The sequence below is a fragment of the Balaenoptera physalus genome (assembly GCF_965194825.1).
Source record: "Balaenoptera physalus genome assembly, chromosome: 9".
NCBI lineage: Eukaryota > Metazoa > Chordata > Mammalia > Artiodactyla > Balaenopteridae > Balaenoptera > Balaenoptera physalus.
Window position 1 is genome coordinate 19058800 of NC_138888.1, and position 24959 is coordinate 19083758.

At 34.9% G+C, this 24959-nt stretch overlaps 1 protein-coding gene across 2 annotated transcripts in view; it reads right to left on the bottom strand.

Moving 5' to 3' along the window:
* Nucleotides 1-4358: 4358 nt before the first annotated feature.
* The window catches only part of RAB32 (RAB32, member RAS oncogene family), a 37526-nt gene continuing 16925 nt past the window's right edge, over nucleotides 4359-24959 (bottom strand). The window contains exons 3-4 of one of the 2 annotated variants that reach the window (XM_082474973.1): nucleotides 5403-5515; nucleotides 4359-5101 (exon numbers count right to left, since the gene is read on the bottom strand). In XM_082474973.1, coding sequence (XP_082331099.1) covers nucleotides 5080-5101; nucleotides 5403-5515 — 135 coding nt within the window. In that variant the 3' untranslated portion in view covers nucleotides 4359-5079. Of the gene's footprint in view, nucleotides 5102-5402; nucleotides 5516-22792; nucleotides 23305-24959 lie in introns of those variants that run through there. The other variant, XM_082474974.1, reaches the window with a different exon arrangement.

The window sequence follows — 24959 nt, forward strand, 5'->3', positions numbered from 1 at the left end:
GTGAATCAAGATAAGGATAGGGTGATAAGTAATTTATTTTTCAAATTGGGACACTTTTTAGAATAAAAGGGGTTGAAAACTAGATGGGAAGTCAGGTCAGCAGGCATAAGCTGGGGCATCCAGCTTGGACAAATGAAAATGTAAGGTTGCCCAGGTAAGTTGGATGGGGTGGTGCTGAGGGGGTAAGTCAGGTTTATTCCACATAAAGTGGTCAGGAGTCAGAAGACATGGTGACATGTGAGGAGAGGCCTGAAGACAGTGAAGGAGGAAGCCATGCATATATTTGCAGTTGGCTGCCACAGACAAAGGAAGCGACAATGAAGCCTCTGACGAGGGCGGCATGTGGAGAAACAGTGTGGTTGCTGGAGAGGGAACAGGGGAATAATGGTAGGAGGTGAGACAAGCTGAACTTTTAGGCTATTAAAATGATTGTGGTGTTTGTTATGCTTAATAGAAGAAGCCATTTGTTGGTTATGATATGAAGAGTGACATCTAATTTTATTTTTAATAATAATAATTTGGCTGTCCTATTGACTATAGTCTGGGATGGGGGTGAGAATTTAAAAACAATGTCACTTACCATGCCAGCAAGAAAAATTCTTGGTAATAAATATAAGAAAAGCTGTATAAGGCTTCTACCGGAAAATCTTATTGCTAAAATTAAGGACGACTAAATAAATGAGGTGCTCTGGGATGACCTAGATGAATGGGATGGGGGACGTGGGAGGGAGGTCCAAGAGGGAGGGGATATATGTATACAAATAGCTGATTCACTTCGTTATGCAGCAGAAACTAACAACATTGTAAAGCAATTATACTCCAATAAAAAAATTTTTTTAAATGTGAATTAAAAAAAAAAAAAAAGAGGGCTTCCCTGGTGGCACAGTGGTTAAGAACCCACCTGCCAATGCAAGGGACAAGGGTTCGAGCCCTGGCCTGGGAAGATCCCACATACCGCGGAGCAACTAAGCCCGTGCGCCACAACTACTGAGCCTGAGCTCTAGAGCCCGCAAGCCACAACTACTGAGCCCACGTGCCACAACTACTGAAGCCTGCATGCCTAGAGCCCGTGCTCCACAACAAGAGAAGCCACGACAATGAGAAGTCTGCGCACCGCAACGAAGAGTAGCCCCTGCTCACCGCAACTAAAGAAAGCCCGCGCACAGCAACGAAGACCCAACACAGCCAAAAAAAAAAATTAATTAATTAATTAATTTTAAAAAAAAGAGCCCTTCTCTAAAAAAAAAAAAAAAGAAATACATCATGTTCACAGATTAGAAGACTCAATATTGTGAAAATGTCAATTTCCCCCCAATTCTATAGATTCAACACATTTCCAACCAAAATTCAAGCAGGTTATTTTTTGGCATAAATTGACAATCTGGTACTATTTATAAAGAATTGCCAATGACCCAAAATAATTTTTTAAAATATTTAAATAGAAAAAATTTGCAAGATTTGTATTATTTTAAGAATTACTATAAAGTTGTAATAATTATTGATATGGAACAGAAGAATAGATTAGTAAAAACAGGAAGTCCAGAAAGAGATATACACACAATGAAATGTGGTAATTTTATTTTTATAAAGGCACCAATGAAATTTAACGTGGACAAAGAAATTATATATGGTTTTCAATATATAGTACCAGAAGAACTGGCTGTCTACATGAAAAAAAAAAGAAGCTTGACCAATACCTCACTCCATATACAGAAATTAACTCAAGATGGGATATAGATCTAAACATAAAAATTCAATCTAAAAGTCTCCTTAAAGAAAATACTGGATAATATCTTTGCAAACTTCAGGTGTTCAATGATTTCTTAGAACACAGAAATCATTAAACATAATAAAAAGTTTAATAAACTGAACTTCCTTAAAAGTAAAAACTTCTTTTCAAAAATAGTCATTACTAAGAAAATTAGAAGGCAAACCTCGATGGGATAAAAGCATTGCAATGTATTTATACAACAAAGGATTTGTATTTAGACTATGTAAAGATTTGCTAAAATCAATAATAAAAAGACAAAAAACTTAATAAAAATTCGCATAAAACATAGACAACCACAAAATAAGGAATATTAATGGCCAATAAGCACAGTCATTAGGGTTGTGTAAATTGAAACCCAATGAGATATAATGAGTATATACATACCTAGTACAATGCTAAAATGAAAAAATAAAACTAATAACAGTATACTGTATTTTTCTATGTCAACCTGGTTAAGCCGAAGACTATATTTCCCAGAATTTCCTTTTCTGTTTTAGATTTGGCCCAAAGAGAAACTTTCGTATAATTTATATAAATAAAGCAGTAGCCATTACTCTCAAAAGTTTGCCGGTGTCAGATTTAGTGCCAGACTGGTGTAGATGTATTCACTGAGTCATGGCATGACCTCATTTTACAAGGTTGTCCAACTCATCTTCCAGGGTGATCAACAGCAGCCCCAGGTCCACCATGCTTGGCTCTGGACCCACAAAACTGGTAGCTACACAAAGACAACAAGTTCCCATAGAGCTTGCCATGAACTTCCTTTTCTTGGTCCTACTGCAGTGGATGTTTAGCTTCTCAGACTTCCCTGCAAGCTCTAACTTGTCTACCTGCACCAGTACTTTAGGTAGACTCATTAATGACTCTTTTTCTGATCCCAACCCTTCCATTTACTTCATCTACTTTCACTTTTGTGCAAGGTCTAATTCCTACAATGAATCCCTTATTCCACTAACACTCATGCTAGCTCTGTTTCCCAGACGAACGCTTGATGACTACAGTTCTTGGAAACTCACCTGCATTTAAATCTGATTTAGATAACTATATTCTCAATTCTGAGACTGATGCCATCATTGAAATGAAACTTTGGGGGTTCTGGAACGACAGGATTATATTTTTTCATGTGAAGAGACTATAAATTCTTTGTGATCAAAGACTGCTGAAAGGTAGATTGCTAAAAGGCCTCAAATACTTCCTATCCCTGCAGCAATACTCCTTTCCAATGTGATTTTTCAGTTATTTCTATTAAAGGTGGAATCCATTTCCCCATGCCTTAAATGTGTTCTTGGCCACATGACTTTCTTTGGCTACTAGGACATTAACAAACATGAACCAAGCAGAGGATTAGAAAGTGGAAGTGGAATGGAGCTTGCTTTATTCTGCTGACTTTAACCAGCAAGCCATGTGGATGAGTCCTGGCCAGCCTCTGAAACACACAAAGCCAAGTCATGCCTGTCATCCCAGTTGATGATGAGGTAATCACCAAACACACAAGTGAGGCTGTCCTAAGCTGTCAAGTTCCAGCGAGTTGGCTCAGATTGGTGTTATTTCATGGCACTAAGTTATGTAGAGATTTGTTATGAAGCAAAAACTAACCAGTACAAATATTAAATGTTGAGACGATGCCAAGCAACTCCAACTCTTAGTCACTGATGATGGCAAATGACTCTGGAAAACTGTTTGGCAGTTTCTTATGACGTTAAACACACACTTACCGTAATATCCAGAAATTCCAGTCTTAGATGTTTACCTAAGAGAAATGAAAACACATAGTCACACAAAGATTTTAACAAGAAAGTTCATAGCAGCTCTATTAATGACAGCAAAAATTATAAATAAGCTAAATGTCCATCAACAGGAGAATAAACAAAATGTGATATATTTGGTAATACCATTCAGGAATAAAAAGGAATGAACAACAAATATATAAATAAATATATAAATATATAATATACAAATAGATAAATATATAAATGTATATAATAATTATATTATTATAATAATAATGAATATATAAATAGATAACTAGATAAATCATAAAAACTTCAGGTTTAGTGAATGAAGCAAGATACAACAGTATTTACCATGGAATCCCATGTATATAAAGTTCCCGGAGAAACATACAAGGAAATGGAGACAGCGGAGTAAAGGTGTGTACAGGTCCTCGGTGGGTTGAAATGAGACAGAAAGAAAGGAGATTTTGTTAGAAGTTTGAATGCTTGAATTTGTCACCTTAGCTTTTATTTTCTCTACATATGATTATTTTTCTCTTCTCTCCCCAGTATTTCTGCCACAGTTTATGTTCCAGTTAAATATCAGTTAACTTTAGAGACCCATATAAGCAAAGCAGGCAAAGACACCACAATCTAAAACATGAACAGCGTTGGACCTCAGAAAAGTGTATTAAAATAGTTTCCAGAATTGAAAGAAAAAATACGAAATTACTGGAAGCAAAATTATCAAGAACAACAACAAAATGATTTTAGTTTTGAAAAAAGCTGTCTGCTCCTTAAGTATGTTCATCATATATGATCACTTGATGCTGAAGAACAGTCCTTCCAGATAAATTGGGCAGGGATGGTTATCATTCTTTTTTTTTTTTAATTTTTTTTTTTTTTACTGATTCAGATATTGAGGGGAAGAGTGCGTTGGTAACTTGCTCAAAATTAGGTGTTTCCTCAAAACCATTCCCAGAAGACAGGCTGAACTCTGACAGCACTGTGCTTCTCAGTGGACTGTATGTATTGAAAAATGTGTGCTGTCAATCCACAGAAACGCATGTTTACATTTAACTCAACACTGGGATCTGAGGTAAAATCCATTAATCTAAAAGGAAATCACCAATGCGATTTTATTCCACTAATTCATTCTGACCTATTATTTACAAAAGACTCAGAAACCAAATTCAAAAATTAATTCAACATACAGGAATTTCTATTCATAGTGTACTGAACCTAAATTTTTCTTTTAGGGCTGCTGGGTTTATTGTCTTTTGGGGTGGTTTGCTTTTGTTTTGCTTTGTTTTAATCTAATGTTAAAAATATATCAGTGACATCATAAAAGTTCAATGTTAAAACTTTTTAACATTCTTATGTTTTCATCTTATTCAAAACAAACAAATGAACACTCTTACTAAGGACGTTCTAAGTAAAAGCTTTGTCTCCATGCTTGAAGTTTAAAGAAAAGATAGCATTCTCAATAAATTAAAAGTACTTACAGATTTTTCACACACTTTTTGTCTAGAACCCAGTGGGATGTAAATTTAGTTCTAGAAAAGGGATCAGGTCTGAAAGCAGTCTTCTGAGTTGCTAAAACTCCCCTGGAGAAGTTCTAAGGAGAGACTGTAGACATAATCATTGATACAGGTCAAATTTACTAATTTTCTGTTCATTCTGCCATCTGTGACACCTAACTTTTAACAAACATCATTATGCAAGATGATTGTTTTGATGTTTGGCTACATAACAAACCGGCCAAAATTTCACAGCTTAAAACAACCATTTGATTACTTCTCACAGTTCTGCATGTTAATTGGGATCGCCTGGGTAGTTCTGGGCCAGAGCTGCCACCGTTGGGGTCACAGCTACTGGGTGGCTCTATTGGGCTTGAACATCTAAGATGACGCACTCACATGGCTGTTGGTTGATGCTGGCTGAAGGCTGGGAGCTCAGCTGGGCATGTGGACCGCAGCACCTCACATGGACCCTCAGGTGGCTTGGGCTTTTCACGGATGGCAGCTGGGCTCTAGAAGGCAGAGTTTGAGGAATGAGTGTTCCCAGAGGACAGAAGCAAAAGCTGCCAGTCAGTGCTCTAAAAGGCTAAGCCTAGAGCTGGCACGGTGTCACTTCTGCCATTATCTATTACTTAAGCAGTCACAGGATGAGACTAGATGCAGGATGAGGGAAAATAAACTCTACTTCTCAAAGGAAAGCGTTACAAAGAAATGGTGGCCATCTTTAATCCACCAAATCTCTTGTCAATGAATCAAGCTATGGATTACATAAAAGGTGTTTTGAGGAAAAACACTTCTTATGCCTTCCATTTCTTCAATCTTTATCTCAATAATGTTATATGGCAAATAATGCCACATTCCTAATCAATCTATAGTCCACATTCTATGCTTTTTTTAAAAATTGGTGATTGATTACTTCTTTCTGTAAGGTACAACCTTAAAAGCACAATTTTAGCAACCATATTTGTTCCTTCATACAGGTTTTTCTTTCCCATTTACTTTTATGAAAGTAAAGTCAGAGCTGCCAGAATTTCTTTCAGATCGTAAAGAAAGATCTCTCTACCACTAGGCTATGTTTCCCCTCTCCAACAGCTACATCCCACACAGAGCATTAAATGTGAACCTGGATGACCTCCTTCATTATTTATTCCCAATTTCTAGCCTCTGCATGGTAAAATTATAACTGAGTGGGAAGCAATTTCTGTTCAGTTTAAGAATCTGTTGAAGTCATTCGAGTAACTTGCCCATAGCAACCGAGAGAAGCTACAATGTCATACTTGCAGCTTAATACTGAGCTCTGCAAATTGCACAGACATAATTTCCTTTTCTTTTTCACAAAGATGAGCAGTTGAAGTGTCAGAGCAGGTATGCTCATGTACGAGCAAACTCAGTATACAAAGTTATAAATGATAAATCTAAATTAAAGATTTATTGCTTTCCCTTTCATTAACATTTACCTCTTATTGGGAAATTCAATTTTAAAAAGTCCACCAAGCTGTTATTGTGTGTAGTGTAGAGGAACTTATTATATGACACAGCACCTACTCTATGACTCTGTACTGACCCTATGACTGTCTTGATTGCTGTAGCTGTGGAGTGAGTTTTGAAATCAGAAGGTGTAAGCCCTCCCACTTTTTTCTCCTTCAAGATTGTTTTGGCTATTTGATGTCTCTTGCATTTCCATATGAATTTTAGGATCAGATATCTCTTGCAGTTCCATATGAATTTTAGGATCAGCTTATCCTTTTCTGCAAAAAAGGCAATTGGACATTTCACGGGGATTGCATTTAATCCGTAGATAATTTGGGGGGGGTGGTTACTGTCATTTTAACAATATTAAGTCTTTCAGTCCATGAACACAGGATGTCTTTCTATTTATTTAGATCTTGCATTTTTTAAAATAATATTTTGTGGTTTTTAGTGTACAAATCTTATATTTCCTTGGTTAAATTTATTCCTAAGTATTTTATCCTTTTTGATGTATTGTGAATGGAACTGCTTTGTTAATTTCATTTTCAGCTTGCTCATTGATGTGGTATAGAAATATAACTAATTTTTGTATATTGTACACTGATCTTGAACACTGACACTTTGCGGAGCTAGTTTATTTAAAACTAAAGCTACTATTGTTTTAGTGAATTATTTAGGGTTTTCTGTATATAATATCATGTTTTCTCCAAATAGAGATAATTTTATTTCTTACTTTCCAACCTAGATGTCTTTTAATTCTTTTTTTTTTTTTTTTTGACTAATTTCCCTGGCTAGAACCTCCAGTACAATGTTGAATGAAGTGGCAAAAGCAGACATACTTATCTTGTTCCTGAAAGCTTTTAGTTTTTCATCATTAATCGTGATGTTTGCTGTGGGTTTTCAATAGTTGGCTTTTATCATGTTGAGAAAGTTCCCTTCTATTCCTAGTTTGTTGTGTGTTTTCATCAAGAAATAGTATTGGGTTTTGTCATATGCTTTTTCTGCACATATTGAAATGGTCATGTGTTTTTTTCCCTTTATTCTATTAATATGATGTTACTTTGATTATTTTTGCAGGTTGGACCAATCTTGCATTCCTGAGAAAAATTCCACTTGTCATGGTATATAACTATTTTTAATACTGCTGGAATTAGTTTGCTAGAATTTTTTTTTTGAAGATTTTTGCATCTATACTCACAAGGGATATTGGTCTGTAGTTTTCATTTCCTGTGATGCTTTTTTCTGCCTTTGGCATTGGGGTAATACTGGCCTCATAGAATGAGTTAGGAAGTGTTCCGACTTTCTCTGTTTGTTTTTTTTTTTTTTAAATATCATGATGTTTTATTTATTTATTTATTGGCTGAGACGTGTATGCCTTTTTTTGGCTGCACCGTGCATTATGAGGGATCTTAGTTCCCTGACCAGGAATCGAACCCAAGCCTCCTGCATTGGGAGCACAGAGTCTTAACCCTGGACCGACAGGTCTAAACACTGGACCGCCAGGGAAGTCCCCTCTTTCTGTTTTTTGAAAGAGTTAGTGAAAGGTCGGCATTAATTCTTCTTTATGTATTTGGTAGAATTTATCAGTAAAGCCCTCTGGTCCTACACTTTTCTTTTTTGGCAATTGTTTGATCACTAAATCACTCTCTTGTAGTAAGATTTTGTATTTCTCCTTTAGTTTAGAACAATGCCAACTTAATTTCAATAATATATAAAAACATTGCTCCTGTGTATCTCCATCCTCCACTTTCATGCTGTTATCAGAAATCACATCTTTATGCATTGTGTGCCTGTTATCACGGATTTATAATTATTGATTTATGCAGTTGTCTTTTAAGTCAAGTAGAAAAAATGAATTACAAACAAAAATACATTTATACTGTCTTTTATATTTACCTAGGTAGTTAGTTATCTCTATCGGTGTTCTTTATTTCTTCATGTGGATTTGAATTACTGTGTAATGTCTTTTTATTTCAGCCTGAATGACTTCAACAAACATAACTTTAGCAGTTGTTCTAGGAGAGGTCTGCTAGTGATAAACTCTCATAGTTTTTGTTTATCTGGGAATGTGTTAATGTCACCTTCATTTTCAAAGGATAGTTTGGTCAGATATAGATTTCTTAGTTGAAAGTTTGAATATGTCATCCCATTGCCTTCTGGTCTCCACAGTTTCTAATAAGAAACCACTGTTTATCTTATTGAGTATCTCTTACACATGACGTATCATTTCTCTCTTGCTGCTTTCAAGATTCTCTTTGTTTTTGGCTTTGGACAGTTTGATTATGATGTGTCTAGGTATGGAGTTTGAGTTTATTCTACTTAGAGTTCATTGAGCTCTACAGATTAATGTTTGTCAACAAATTTGGGAAGTTTGGACCATTATTTCTTCACATATTCTTTTTTGCCCTTTTCTCTCTAGTCTCCTTCTGGGACTTCCCTTATGATTGTCAGTACATTTTACGATGTTCCACAGGTCTCTGAGGTTCTGTTCATTTTTCTTCATTCTTTTTTCTTTCTTTTTCTGGGACTTGGTAATTTCAATTGTGAAGTTCACTGATTCTTTCTTCTGCTTGCTCAAATCTGACCTGCTGTTGAGACCTTCTAATGAATTTTTCATATCAGTTATTGTACGTTTCAATTCCAGAATTTCTATTTGGTTCCTTTTTACAACTTCTTTATTTATATTCTCTATTTCATGAGCCATCAGTCTCATCCTTTCCTTTAGTTCTTTATTCATGGTTTCCTTTAGCTCTTTGAACATGTTTAAAATAGCTAATTTAGAGTTTTTGTTTAGACAGTCCAATGTCTGAGTTTTCTCCGAGATACTTCTTTTATTTCTTTGCATGCATTGTAATTTTTTTGTTGAAAACTGAGCACTGTGAATCTTATAATGGGGAAACTCTGGAAATCAATTTCTCTCCTTTCCAGTCCTCCAGCTAGGTTTGTTGATGTTGCTGATTATTGTAGTTATTGTTTGTTTAATGATTATTCTGAACTAATTTTGGAAAGTATGTATCTTTTGTCATGTGTGACCGCTGAAATATCTATTCCATTAGGTTAGTAGTTAGCTAATGACTGGACAGAGATTTCCTTAAAGTCCTGGAGCCACAAAATAGCCCAGTCTTTGCCAAGAGGTTTGCCTTCAATACTAAACCACGAAGTTTAAAATTCTTCCTTAGCTTTTATCTTCTGCTTCCACAGTTGAGAGCTGCCACATAACAGCCACCACGACAATAACTGATCCCTCACTGCTAAATCAAGGATGTACAGTGCCTAAGAAAGGTTTTATTTCTACCATTCAGAATAGACTGGAGTTGCTTTAGCACTTAATTTTCAAAGAACTTTTGAATAACTTATGAAATTGTTATGTTCCCATATAAAGGATTCATACCTTTTGTATATCAATGTTTTTATCTGATTGTGAAAGTAATACCACCACAGCATTCTTTTTCTAATCCACGATTTCCAGTTTTTTGCTTTTATAAACATTGCTGCAATGAATATCCTTGCAACATGAACTAAATTTACAAATTTTCAAGCATATCTGCAGGATAAATGGCTATGGGAAATTCAACGTAAAATGGCATTTGTAATTTTCATAGGTATTGTCCATTTGTCCTTTATATACATTTTGCCACCTTTCATTCTCTTCAGCAATATGAGATGCTGTTTTATCACACCCTAGTAATTTTAATAAATATTTCTTTGGCCAATCTAATAGATGAAAAATGGTATCTTAGTGTAGTTCTGGATTTGCATCTTTGTGAGTGTGTTTCAGCATCTTCTCATCTGTTTAATGGTCATTTTATTTCCTCTTCAGTTAGTTGTTTCTGCTTATTTGTTGTTCATTGTTCTGGTCTTTTTGACTTGTAGGAGGAGTTCTTTAAAAATCAAGGATAATAGCAGTTTAACTAGAACATAAAATACTTTTCCAGGACCATCTTTTGAGTTTACTTATGGTGAGTTTTGGCAATGTATTTATTTATTTTTGTGTGGTTGAAAGTATGAGATTTTGTGTCATACTTAAAAAGACTTCCCCAATTCCAAGATTTTTTAAAAATCTCATGTTTTATCTTAGTAATTTTTTTCATTTAAATCATTAACCTATCTGAAATTAATTTGGATAAAAAATTAGATCTAGGGAGCCAACATTTTCCCCTAGATGACTACTCAGTTATCTCAACACATTTTATTAATAATCAAATTTTCTTTGCTGATATGAAATAACATCCCTTCATATACTTCATTTCCAAATGCTTTTAGACCCAGTTTTGGACTTTCTAACCCTGTGATCTATCTGGTTATTCTCATGCTAATATCTTTTTTTTTTTTTTAATTTCAAGGTATACAGAATACTTACTTCAGCAGAATATTGAATAACCCGAGTCTTTATCATCACAGAAGGAAATGTTGGTATGTAGAATTACATATAAAATTGCATCAAAAATGTAATGGTCACAATTTTATTATTAAAAATGTTTTAGTAATCAAATTTTAGAAGTTTAATATTATAGTGCAGAGAAATAGTTTGTCGGTATCACCAGCAGCTAGATAGTTCCTGTCTACTCTACTATATGTAATCCGTCATACAAAATTGATGTTCACTTCAACTAAACAAACTGAACTTTTTTTTTTTTCTTTTTTGGCCTGCTCTTCCAGTATAGGTTACTGATGATGGTGATGTTGCTTTTTTTCCTTTCAAATAATAACTAAAATATGCATTTATTTCCCCCACAATTTCTGGACTTGAAGACTTGACTTATGGTGGTGATGATATTTCATTGACGTTATATCATGAAATAAGATACTTTCAGAATAAGATTCAGGAGTACACTTAATAGCAGTAACATTAAAAAAAATTTTTTTTTTTTGCACACCAGAATGTAATTCAGGAAATAAAAAAAGCTTCTTCACTAATGTCTTCTAAAAGGAATTTTTACTACAATTCATAACTTGTGAAAATCTAAAAAATTCTCCTCTTCAATTATTGAAAATAGTTGGAAGACAACAGAACTCTTTTCAATGACATTGTTCTTTAAATTCTTAGTTTCTACACACTCAAAACTAGAAAATTGCCTCATTACAACATTCTAGCCAAGTCTTTTGTTTTGAAATTTGATTAATGGAAAAAATATGTTTTGAACACTCGGTTTTTCTCTAAGACTTATTTTTCCTATTATTATTTAGATTCTTTGTTATATCTGGCTTCAAGATTATCTATCACAGATGTCATTGTACATGATTTTGGAGTTTTTGTCATCTCAATTCCACATGGAGCAAAATTAACATCTTTTTTTAAAATTTTATCTTAAGAAGATTTGAAGATTTCTCAAAATGAACTTTTTTCTTGAAGGAACCTTGTTTTAAATTGAATCAAACAAATAAAACTTAAATGAAGCTCTTAAAGAATAACTTGTTATTGTTATGAATACTAAATAGTAGATTAAACAACTCTACAATGATCAGAAGTCTGCAATTGAGAAGCCCTTCTGCTACTAACAGCAACATTCTTGGGTTCAAAAAGAGAAGTTGTGAGACAAAAGAGGCTTTATTCAGCATCAAGTTTATGTAGCTTTAAGAAAGAATATAGGATAGACAACAGCACAGAATGCTTACAAAGGCATGACTGTGGTCTTGGAACTTCCAGGAATTTTTCAGTATCCCAGTCACTCCGCACTCATAGGATCCTAGGAGAAGAGGCTGAGTGAGTGTGCGCTATCTTGTCTCAGAAAGCCCTTCAACGTTGATTCCTACCTAATCCTGCTGCCCGCTCTGGAATTACAAGAACCTATACCTCCATGTGGCTGCCTCATCAATACTGGTTACTCTTTATAAAGAATATTGACAATGAAGCCCAGTAGCTCTGTGTCCTACACGGTTCTTGGTAAAAGTCTGATTTATCTTAGATCCAGTGTAGGCACACCCTTAATAATTTCTTGAGTTAGTGTTTCAAGGAGGATTTCACCAAGGGTAAAATGATCAGGTGTCATCAAGGCTGGAAAAAATGCTACCAAACCAGCATTAACGCTTTCCTTCTAAAAATCTATTCGGTCATATTAAATTTTTACAAACATTATATTAATAAGTATGCTGCCTCATATTACACTGTTATAAATTCATTACTTTAAAAAGGACATAACCCTTTTATAGTCTTTTAATATTGGTATCAACTGTCAATCTATTTCTATATTTAAAGGACATTTATTAATAACCGTTTTCTACGTAAAAGTGTTTTCACAATCATTAGTTATGAGATGTTTAAACAAGATAGAAGCTAGTACATGCTATAAAGGGAAGCTGAATGAAAACCACAAAAAAACCTTAATTATTAAGTAAACTACATCTTGCTAAGAATCAATGGTTGTTTGCAGAGAATTAATCAGTTTGCTGGAACCTGCTGAAGAGGTAAGCAAACTAATATTCTTGAGAGCGTATACATGCTTTATACGATATTTGCTATAACAATCATTTTAATCTGTCAGCTCCAGGAAAAATATTGTTTTTCAAAATAATAAAATTCTCTCAATTTTTATCTGCATCTCAGATTTTGGATACTCACCAATGTCAGCATTTTCCCTAAATGTTAACTTTGGGGCACATTAGTTTAAAAAATCATATTCAGGAAATATCTACTTATTACTAGTTTTTTTAAGTTGCAATTAATTTTTTTATTGAATGAAAGAATAATTACACTTAATTTTTATAAATTCTTTTTCAGCATTTATGGAAAAATAACATCCTGTTTTGATTTGCTTTCATGGTAAATCTCATTAATAGCTTTCTTAACAATCTTAATAGAAACAACTGTATAAACCCATCCTGGGCATCTTAAGTTGATCTTTATTGTGCTGTTGATTTTATTTGTTAATTATTTATATAGGGTTTTTCCATCACTTTAAGATTGGTAGCTAGTTTGCTATTTTTGGGCACCCTTGTCAGGTTTCAGTATAAATATCTTGCTAACTTCATTTATATATACTATTTAATCCTGGAAAAACTTCATGTTTGGGTCATTTTTATTAAAAAGGGCTTCCTTTCTAACAAATAACATTTCTTTGATGGTTGAGAGTTTCAATATTTATATAATCATCAACACACAACAGTGCACTGTTTCATTCTTGATAGTAAGCCTGGAATTATAATAAAACACCAGCAAGACTGACGTCATGGAATTCATAGAGTCTGTTTCTCTGTCTTACCCTCTCCATTTATAGAAAGCCCATCCCTCTCCTCTGATTCTGACGTAGTAATGTAAATGTGGGTGTGCAGGAGGTCAATGTTCCTCAGGGTCCTTGGGACTCACTTTCTTTGCATTGCCAAAATTACCTTGCAGCACTTCTCAGATTCCATAATCACCAGTAACTAGTCTTTTTCTAGTTACAGTCTGACAGAGACCATCCACGAACTGGTTGGTAAGTCACTGTCATCGTTTGCTTGCTCAACTTTAGTCAAGAAACAAGGTGTTTTTCATACTTCAAAGCTAACTTCCTTTAAAAATGGAGAGTTTTCTTTGTTCTATACTTTGGAACAGTTTAAATGGCATTGGGAAGATGAGTTCTTTAAATGTTTCAAGTTACCCGTGGTATATACTATACCTGGTGCATTTTTTGGTGATGGAAGTTACAAAGAGGGCTGGGCTAGATGAAAGTTAGATTTTTTGACCACTTATTTCTCAAATATAAAAATTGGACTACTTTTCTCCCTGGGGAAGTTTAAGAAATTGTTTTCCTTTGAATTAATCTGCATAGTGTTGAGCAAAATTTTCAGTTAGCATCCTTTACTTTCTCATTTAAATGCCATTATTTTCTTTACACCATAATTTTCAGGTTTATCTATTTTATCCTCTCCCTCCACAAAAACTTTTACAAAAATTATTATGTTTCTAGTAAACAAACTTCTGCTGTTAGCATTAATTTCTTCCTTCACTGGTCTTCTAAATTCTTGTATTGAAGGTTTATTCCATTCACTTTTATTCTTTAATCATTTCAAAGTAAGCATTTTGATTTTGGCATTGTTATCTGCAGTTTGGTAGTTTCTATATATGGTGCCTTCATCATAGTCATTTTCCAGATATTTTGTAATTTTAGGTTTGATTTTCTCCTTGGTCTGAGTTATATGTCCAGTTAGTTTCTGTTTAGTTGGTTTGGTTGTGTGCCTTCCGCTGTTTTCTGATCTTATTGCTTTGTGATGAATGTTGTCGACTCTATTTCTTTCAGAATTTGAGGTTTGTTTGTGGCTAGTCCATGGTGACTTTTGTGATTGATTTTTCCATGATTACTGGAAAATAAGGTATATCCTTCTGTGGGAGTGGGGAGTATGTGTGTGCTTGCAGAGGATCTTTCTTATATTATTTCACAATTGATTGAGGAAAGTTCAGCTGAAGTCTTGTACTACATTTTTTCCCCTAATACTTCCTAGCATTTGTTTTATGAATGTTGATGATAAATACATTTATTACTGTTAGATTCCCATTATGGATTCCTCCTTTTGTAATAAAATGTTCTCCTATGTCTCATTTGGTACTTTTTGCCCACAACTCACCTTGATTGGTATTTGTGCCTTTTGTTTGTTTGTTTGCATTTTCCTAATATGTCTTCAGCATCCTGTTATTTTCAAACTATGAATCACTTTATTTCAGCATATTCTGAGCATACCAATTGTTAGACCTCCATTATCCGTTCTCCCTTTCTCTTTTAAAATAACTTTATTTCCATTTCTTTTTGCCATCTTGAATTCTATATCCCTTATCATCCTTTCAGCAATCTGTTCTTTGTACTGCTTTCAATTTGACCTTCAGTGTTTTGATTTTTTTCCCACTTCCACTTCTTTCTCTGACCAATAATGTAAGTGGAAGTGGTATTGGAGTGTGTATTCATTTCCTAGGGCTACTGTAACAAAGTATCCCAAGTTGGGTGGCTTTAAACAACAGAAATTTATTGTCTATTGTCTGGAGGCTGGAAGTCCAAAATCAAGGTTTCAGCAGTGCCGTGCTCCCTCCAAAACCTGTAGAAGAATCCTTCCCTGATTCTTTCTAGTTTCTGGTGGTTTGCTGGCAATCTGTGGTGTTCCTTCACTTGTAGCTGTCAAGGAACTCCAATCCTCTGTCTTCACATGGCATTCTCCCTGTCTATGTCTTCATGTGGCCATCTTCTTATGAGGATACCAGTTATATTGTATTGGGAGCCCACCCTATGCCAGCACCTCATCTGAACTAATTACATCTGTAACCATACTATTTCCAAATAAGGTCACATTCTGAGGTGCTGGGGGTTAGGACTTCAACATTTCTTTTGCGGGGGACCTAATTCAATTAATAACAGGGTGCATCTGCCCTAAGTTCCTAATTCTGATGCATCTCTGGTTTAAAAAATAAATCTTGGAAATATGGTTGGTTATATAGTTGTTCCTTGGTAAAATTTTCACTGCTGTTTCCTTCCTATCTTTTTTTTTTTTCTGAAATCTTTGTATAAATTCTGATCTGGTTATAAAGTTCTGACATAGTTAACAATGTGATTTTTCTTAAAAATGCCAAATTATCTTGTTATACATCAAAATGCTTTTTCAGAAGCAAGCGATCATGGTTATTAAATAGGACAATGATTTTGAATTCAACGTATAATGTCTCATCTTTATTTCAGACTTATTTTTTAAAGAGTTAACATTAATTTCCTGTAAACTAATGCTGCTTTAGAAATAATGAACTACAACTTTTTAAAGTGACTTATAAAACTAATGTTAGAACAGAGTTAACAAACTATGGCATATTGGATATTTTATTTCAAACACGGGGCCTGGGAACAGAAAGAAAAATTACATTTAAGGACCTAGCAGGATTTGGCTAAATTTCTTCTCGAATATAAGCAGACTGAGTGGGTGGAGAAGCTCGTAGGTAATTCCATTTGACAGACCTATTTCATTTTCTCTTTCAAGTTCACCATTAACCTTGGTTTGAAAAGAACAAGAAGGCTTCAAAAATGTACTTACAAATATGTCATTTAGTAAAGGTTAAAAAACAGACTAACTCTTTCATAATATGCAGTTCCAAAAATATCACTACTTGAAGTAGCCATTTGGAAGATTGTCCAGCTCCTTCAGAAGAAAATAAATGTCGGCTTCCCTTCTTTACCTGTTGATTTAATATATTACATGGGGAATTAAAGGAGAGCAGAAAACTTTTAGTTGTCTCCTTTGAACTGTAAGTAAGGATTTTGGTGCTGACATTCCAATGGTAGCACATGCCTGCGCATGACCATTGATTTGAGTAAAGTCTTAGTTATCACATCAGATTCTGTCTGGCACCCACAATTCAGGATAGTCTTAAATAACAATGAGTTAAAGAGCTGGGTACAGGAGTGGATTTCATATACTCTTGATTCAGCTTAGGTTGGTTCATCCTAGAACTATCTTATAATTTACAGGAAGTAAATTCTTCTTTGGGGTCCTTCATTGAGTCATGTAAAAGTCTGCTACAGAGTGAAGTGTTCATTTCATGTTCCCTTTATAGGTAAATTAAAGTGTATGGTGACAAAACATTGAAATATTATAATATATAAATTAAAATCATAGGAACATAATATTTTAAACTTAACATTGATTTACCAATCAGTCTTCATTTTATACTGAGATGAGTCTTTAAATTTTTGAATATAAGTTGATTTTTGGTTAACAGTGACCATTATTTTAGAATATAATATGCTTAGCTTTATATGTATTTAAGGAATGGCTCATTTATCTATCCTGTCATCAGTTCCTATTTTAATCATAATTCCTTTCTTTGCAGAGACAACTATTATACATATTACACATCAATTGCAACAGGCAATGAATTTATCATTAATCACCTTGTTAAATAGAATTGAATAGAAATATGCTCAAGTAGTACAACAAAAAATACCTAGAGTACATATTCAATTTTTAAAGGTGCTATGCTACAAAAATTAGATTCTACTCCCAGCTATTATAATCATTCTGAATCAAACCGGCTCGAAAGTACTACAGTACTTTACAGTACTAAATTTCCATAAGAGAAAAAAATTTGGAGAGTATCTCAGTTTGTAATGAATAAAAGAAATCCTCAGAATTTCATCTCTAAACCACAGACAGACAGTGAAGCAGTACGTTGAATTGAAATTGAAGCCAGTTTCAACCAATGTTATTATGACTTCACTTAAAGCAATTACTGTATTTCTTTAAAGTTCTGTAGGTTCTCAAATCACAGTTTAACAGTATGACTGAAGCTATACTAAAAACTCAAAAGCAAAGTTTTCTTAAAGGGAGGGAAATGGCAGGTATAAATCTAGCGTGGTTCACAAAGATCAACAAAATAATCATACTACTAAAAGATAGCATCACATGTTAACTTAGAGTGAACATAAAATTTGTAATACATAAACACTTCAACCTCTAGAGCAGGTTTGGCAGTGGGAAGAAGATTGATAGATAATTAGTTTGATTTGGGAAATGCTAATGGACAAGTAGAACAATGCCAGATGGTATTCAGGTGACTTTTCAGAGGCAATAGATTGATTTACTAATATGTATGTAGTTCTAGCACTATTTTATATGTAACTCTAACCTATCATCTACATTCCTACCTCCTCATCCCACCATACACACAAAACTTGGAGAATCAGAAATAAAAAGAATAGTGGTTTTCTATATTCAAATTTCAAAACAAAATCCAGTTTTGGAAAAGAAATGGGTAGTTCATATGATTTCATGTGTGGATAAATCTTGTTCTTTAAATTGCACAATTGTTTATTCTTGAACACTGGCAAGAGTGAGCAGCAAAAATTCACCTCATGTGAATGTAGATGGACATGTTAAACTCTGAGCTGAATAAGTCCAGCTATTAATCTTAGGAAAGTTAACTGACTTAGCAAGTAAACAAATATATGTAAGATCCAAGAAGGACCAAATTATAAGTGATGTTATTAAATGTAGTAAACAGTAAAGATCCTTCAAAGCAGCTTTTATTTTCTTAAGTATTATGTTTTAAATGGAAATGTTCCTCTTCATTTCAGTGGTAGTGTAGGGAACATACTGACCAATGTAAAATGAACTGTACCATAAAACTGTAAACATTATCTAAAAAGCTCAAGTCAGCCTTGACCAATATCCACAGTTCTAGCTTTTCCCTGAGGTAATTATAATCAGGAACTTGGTATTTAGCTGTACAAAGTCTTTAAATTCTTAATGCATATTTTTATATAACTGTTGCTATACTGCTGTACAGTGTCTCCTTGTATGGGTATTCAATCGTCCATTTCATTTTTCCACTACAGATAAACATTCAGATTAGTTTTTTTGCATGTCTATCCAATCAATGCTGCAGTGAACAAGCTCCTGCATATTCTCCTTTGTACACATAAGCAAATGTTCACCCAGAGTTGACAGTAAGGGCAAATACAAATTAAAAGTATTAAAAGGCTTGATTCTCCCTGTGGAAAATAAGGGAAGAGACTCTCCCTGCCTGTGCTCTCCCTTTTATCTGAGAGTATTTACACTTGAAGACTTGTAAATTCTTTCTCTGTCTCTTTGGAATGTATGTAAATCATTTTTAAAGCTAAATAAGTCTCTCATCAGCTTGCTCAAGGACCTAGGAGCCATCTCTTTGAAATGTGATCATCAAGGAAGATAGGGTCCCTGTCTCCCAGTTTCTGTGGGAGGGGGAAGCCTAACTTTGGTGGAAGCCTCATGCCAACTTGTAAAACTTCCTCCTGCCATAAAGACATAAGAAGTTCATTTTTCCTTTGGATAAACTCAGTTAGCTAATGCAAACGGTCACCCCAGTTACTAAGTGAATTGAAGATTCGTTATGTGAGAAAAATGGGGCTGATAAGCCCTCTTATCTGAGGACTAGTTATTGTGTACCCTGAGAACACGCATGGAACGGGTCGGATCTGCTGGGCTATATGAAAGGGTAAGATTTCTTCCTGTCTTTACAATCTCTTAGCATATTGCCTGTGACGAACACGTTCTGATTTCATGCTTATTCAATAATAACTGCTTTCATTCTGGTCTAACTTTGTGGGGAGGTTTTCTGGGTTGGGAGGAGGGTGTGTTCTTAATTCTGTTTCCCCATCAATAGCAGTTCCACTTCTAGGCAAGATGTGGACTAAAAGTGTAAAGTGAACAGCAACCCGTGAGGGAAAACTGGGAGGTATCTATCAAGGCAGATCTAGTTAACAGCAGATTATGAATATCTATTTTCCCATATGTTCATCCAGATCAGAGATATAATCAAACTCATACATTTTTGGTGTATTTTCCTGTATACTAAGACTTGACACATGAATTGACTCTTCTGTAAGTGCTGGTTTTACATTATTTGCTCATTTTTACTCATTGTCTTATACAGTGCTTATTTTTATTATTTGACTTATTAATCCTTACCCAACTGAATGAATTACAAATATTTTCTTTGCTGTCATTTGTAATAATTTTACTTATATCATCTTGCTATACAAGATATACTGATATAACCAAATGTATCTATGTTTTCCTCTTTGGCTTTAAGCATTTGAGGATTTAAAGATTTTCTTAGCCCAACATCAAAGTTTTTTCATACATGCTAAAGTTTTTGTAGTTTTATTTCTTGTTTTCACACTTATTAATTTACAGATTGTATCATTTTGGAGAACAGTGTAATGAAGATATGCCACAGAGATTATGACTTCCTTTTTCCAAATGGCTACACTACTTGTAGGTTAGTCCAGCCTGTCAGAACCCTCAGGTCTGCAGTGGACGAAAGTGAGTTTATTCTGCTGGTCCACTGTTTAAGGAGTTCAGACTTTTGAACAACACTGATTTATAAATGGAAATGAAAATGCTATATTTTAAGCATGTTCATGGTTTATGTAAAAACACAGATTTCAAACTAAATAACACTTTAACTATTGCTACCCACTCCACAGGGTTTTCAAAATGGACATCACCAGATTTTTTTTAAAGCAGATTTCTGAGCTCCATTCCCAGAAAACTATTTAATTCTGAAGTGAGGCTGAGGAGTTTTTATTCAGCAATTAAGTGAATAAGGAATATCAAAGTATTCTCTTCTTTCTTTTAATCATTTATGTAGCTTACCCTTGTAGGGGAGCAAAATTTGCCACCCCAGAATATATCTCTTTGGCATGAGGATGATGTTAGGCTGATTATTTTTAAGAAATCCGAGACTCAGGAAGTCTTTTTTACCTCCCCCTTAACTGACTAAAAGAATTTAGACAAAGGGCCTACTGCTTATTTCTGCACCCGAGATACCTACAAAGAACATGGGCCAGGTGTGGTGGGGCACTCAGCAGAGCCTGAAGACCAGATTCCTCCTTGTGTCCCACTGTCTCTGCATGGCAGAGCAAATACTTGTTTACCAAACATTTTCCATCTTCGAGTGAATTGCTTTCCTCCCCTTTGAAGTCACAAACCCCTACCCCCTTCTCTTTCTCTCAGATGGTAGATAAGCCTCAATTGCCCAACCTGTCCTTGGGTCTCATTTTTCTTTTGGGGCCCTGTATGTATGCAATTAAATTTGATTTTCTCCTGTTAATCTGTTTCATGTCAACTTAATTCTTAGACCAGCCAGAAGAACCTAGAAAGGGTAGAGGAGAACTTGTCCTTCCCCAGCACCCTCACTTCAAGTTTCATGTTCAAGTTGCAAAAATAAATTATAGTGAGAATTTAGGAGTAAAGCAAAACAGTTACTCAGTTTTACTTCTAAAGTGTAGGAAATAATAAATAGAATACACTACCTCACACTGACAAACAGAACACTGAGTGTTTATAGAAAAAAATTATTTAAGGTGCTGTCAATCCTTAAAATTATTCTAAGAGAAGAAAACAAATATGGTAAAGATGGGCAAAGAAAGTGCAATACTACTGATTCTGAATCCACAGCTAAATCAATGTAAACATGATGAATTTCCTGGAAAAAATAAAACTCAGTATATGAAAAAGAACATTCAGTCTTTCAGTGACTACCTAGAATAAGCTTTATATTTCTAACATTTTGGTTTGGGCACAGATATTTCATAATACTTACACTATTGGACTCTGGAATTTAAAAAAGGTTAAAAAGTTGAACTTTGTACCTAGACTAGAAAAAAATTTAAAGTATGACACGTTTCCTAGAACGCAAGATTTAATACATTATTTTTAAAAACTTAAGAGGGTTGTATTAATTAAATTAGTATTACTTAAATCAGGGTCTGCTTTCTATTCCTTGGCCTCAGGAAAATCTGCTTCTACAGAGAATACGTGTCCAAAGAGGTTGAAGAGTTGATTTACTTAAATATATAACACACAAACACATTTGATTCCTAGCCAAGGCTCAGGTTTAACATGAGAAGGGCAAGCTACATTTTATGGCCCATGATAGTTACGACTTATTCTCAGAGTACACCTGTGAGAGTAAATGCAATTTGCTAGTCTTTTTTTTCCCCCTGCTCAATAAATGTACAGATATTTCCTATCGAAGTTCATACTTAATGTACAAGACCTCATTTTGCATTGTCTTTGGTATGTCACAAATACTTCTAAATTTCTTTTGAAAGGGATAAGTTGGACCTTTCACATGATATCATTAACCCCCTTAAAAATAAAAGGCAAAAGTGAACAGACACAGACTTTTCTAAGGCAGAAAAGTATGCCCATATTACCTTTCTAGAACTACATGAATTCAAAACAAAAGTTGCAGTCAAAATATTTATTCTTTTCCTTAATTGGGTTAAATGACAATACAAATATTGTGAGCCTGCTTTGTTTCTCATGTACTATACTTTAAATGTTCAAAACTTTGTATAAAACCACACACGACCTAATTTCTTTCACAATGCCTACTATAGAAGTCTCGATTTAATTGTATATGTTTTGAAATAAATTCACTCCTTAACGATTATTATTACAGATTTGAAAAGACTAGTTACAACTGCAACAGTAATATCTATCAGGCTCTTAGTTATAAACAAACACACAGGAAGAAGAAAGGAGAGAATGGACTAGGGAGAGAAAAGAAGAGATGTTCATTTATATTGTTTCCAACTGGTACCAACCAGATCAGAGTACCAGTGTGGTGTGAGTGCTTCCTGACTCATTAGGAAGGGGATTTTAATGTATTTAAGGGGAATAACCACATGTCACACTAGCCAGGACTAGTTAAATTACAATATTTAAGGATAACAATTTTACATGAAGTTCAAAGTTTTGACTAGAAAAATAAATTGCTAAACAGAAACTTCCAGCTTTCTGTGGCTAAAAGGGTCTAAAAGCCTCCCTCGAACTTGAGGATAGGATACGGGAGACAAAAATACAGACTCATGAAACTACAGTGAGACTGCAGGGAAAGTTTATTACCAGCCCAGTGTTCACACTGAAAGCCACAACTTCCAAGTCTTAACAAATCCAGAAGAACTGTCATTTTAAAAGATGTTAAAAAGGACATAAACATTATCCTGAATATGATGGCAACAACAACAGAAGCCTAAGTGTTCACAGGTGAAGGGGCAGAGCCACCGGCAGGACTCCTTCACCAGCGTCCCCTTTCGTCACAGGCTCCCAGGGGTGCCATCCTTGTTATTTTAAGGCACAGCCCTGAAGATTCACACAGCAGCATATCCACCATCCATGATCCACTCTCAGGAATCTGCTTCCAACCGAATCAGGCTGCATCCGCAGGAGAGAAGCAGACGCTGAGTCAGCAACACTGGGATTTGTTCTCTTTTTTCACGGTCTCCTCATCCAGTTTAATTCTGCCGTCGTTTTCTTCATTAGGGAAGCTTTCGTGGTTGGCAAGAATGCTCTCCACTAGGAACCGGGATGCTTCATCTATGTTTATGTTATCCTGTAGTGCAGAAACAACCAGGATCAATTCTCAGGATCAATATTCTTAGAGGAAAGCATTAGAGTATTACCAGGAGCTAGGAAAGTTTGTCAGAGGGGGCATTATAAGTACGCCAGCTCCATCTCCTGCTCCAATACTAAAGTGTTTGCTAAGAGTTCAATGCTGCTGAGTAATGTGACTGAGACAGTCTTCTTTTTACAAAGGATCACTCTTTCTGATGTTCTGTTTTTGAATGTTTTAAACTTCTGCCACTGAGGTTCAGTGAACTGTCTCCACGGTAAACGAGTCTTCATCCTGCTGTAGGTGGCCAGCCACGTAAGTGAAAGCACAGAGATAAAAACAAAAAACACAAAAATCTGCCCTTGAACATCTACTTCACGTATTCAGGATACATTGTGAAAAAAAAATGCTGAAGGGCTCAAACCACATTAAGATATGATAAATGCAACATGTCGCTTCCCCATCTCTGAGTACAAATTATGACTTTTAGTTGACATGTATAAACTGAGCTGAAACAATGTTGTGGGTGTGATGCCCGTTAAGGATGCTCTAAGGAATCACCAGCTATCACAACATTTGTGTGACTGATTCATAAGCTGTCATTAAATACATGATATGTAACATATAGCAAAAACTGTGCTTCTTTTTAAAAGTATTTAACTTTTCATTTTAAAATAATTTCAGATTTACAGAAACATTGTAAAAGTAGTAAAAGTTCCTATATATTCTTCACCCATATTCCTCAGACATTAAGATCTTAGGTAACCAGAGTATAACTATCAAAATCAAGAAATTAGATGACAGTACTGTGCCAGCATTACTCTATCAACCTTGTTCGAATTTCATCAACTGTCTCACTGTCCTGTTTCTGATGCAGGTGAGCAGCTGTGTTTTGCGATCTGTCCCCTTGGTCTCCTTGAATCTGGAACAGGTCCTCAGTCTCCTTGCCTTTCATGACCTTGACACTCTTGGAGAGTACTGGCCAGAGACTATCCCTCAGTTTGGATCTGTCTGATGTTTCCGTATCATTAAATTCAAGTCACGCATTGTTGGCAGGAATAAGACATACAGGATGTGCCCTTTTCAGTGTATGAGGAGGCACACTTGCTTGAAGTCATGTCTGCCAGGCTTCTCCACTGAAAAGTTACTCTTTTTCACTTTGTACTCAGTTAGTACAAATATGTAAATATCCTGTTTTTCACCATACCTTTCCCTATTCATTTTGGCATCAGTTAATTTTTCCCTAGAACAATTATTACTGTTGTGTTTAATGGTGACTTTCTATTTCCATCATTCCTTCTCCATTTATGATTTGGAATTCTCCTGTTAGGAAGAGCTTTCTCTTCTCTCCCATTTATTCATTTGTTTATTCATATCATGGATCATTATTTTATTCTATGTATTAAGTCCATTACAATAATTACTTATTTTGTCGCTTAAACTGTCTTAGGTTTTGGAGCTCCTATAAGCAGGCTCCTGTGTCTTTCTGATGCATCTCCGTCACTTTGTGAGCGTTTCCTTAGCTTCCGGCACCACAAAATATCTCAGGCACATCTTTACTTTCCTTGTCCTACTAGTACTGAAATCAGTCATTTCTCCAGGGAGACTCGGTTCTTTTTATTGGATAACAGTATTTAAAAACCAAATTCTAAGGA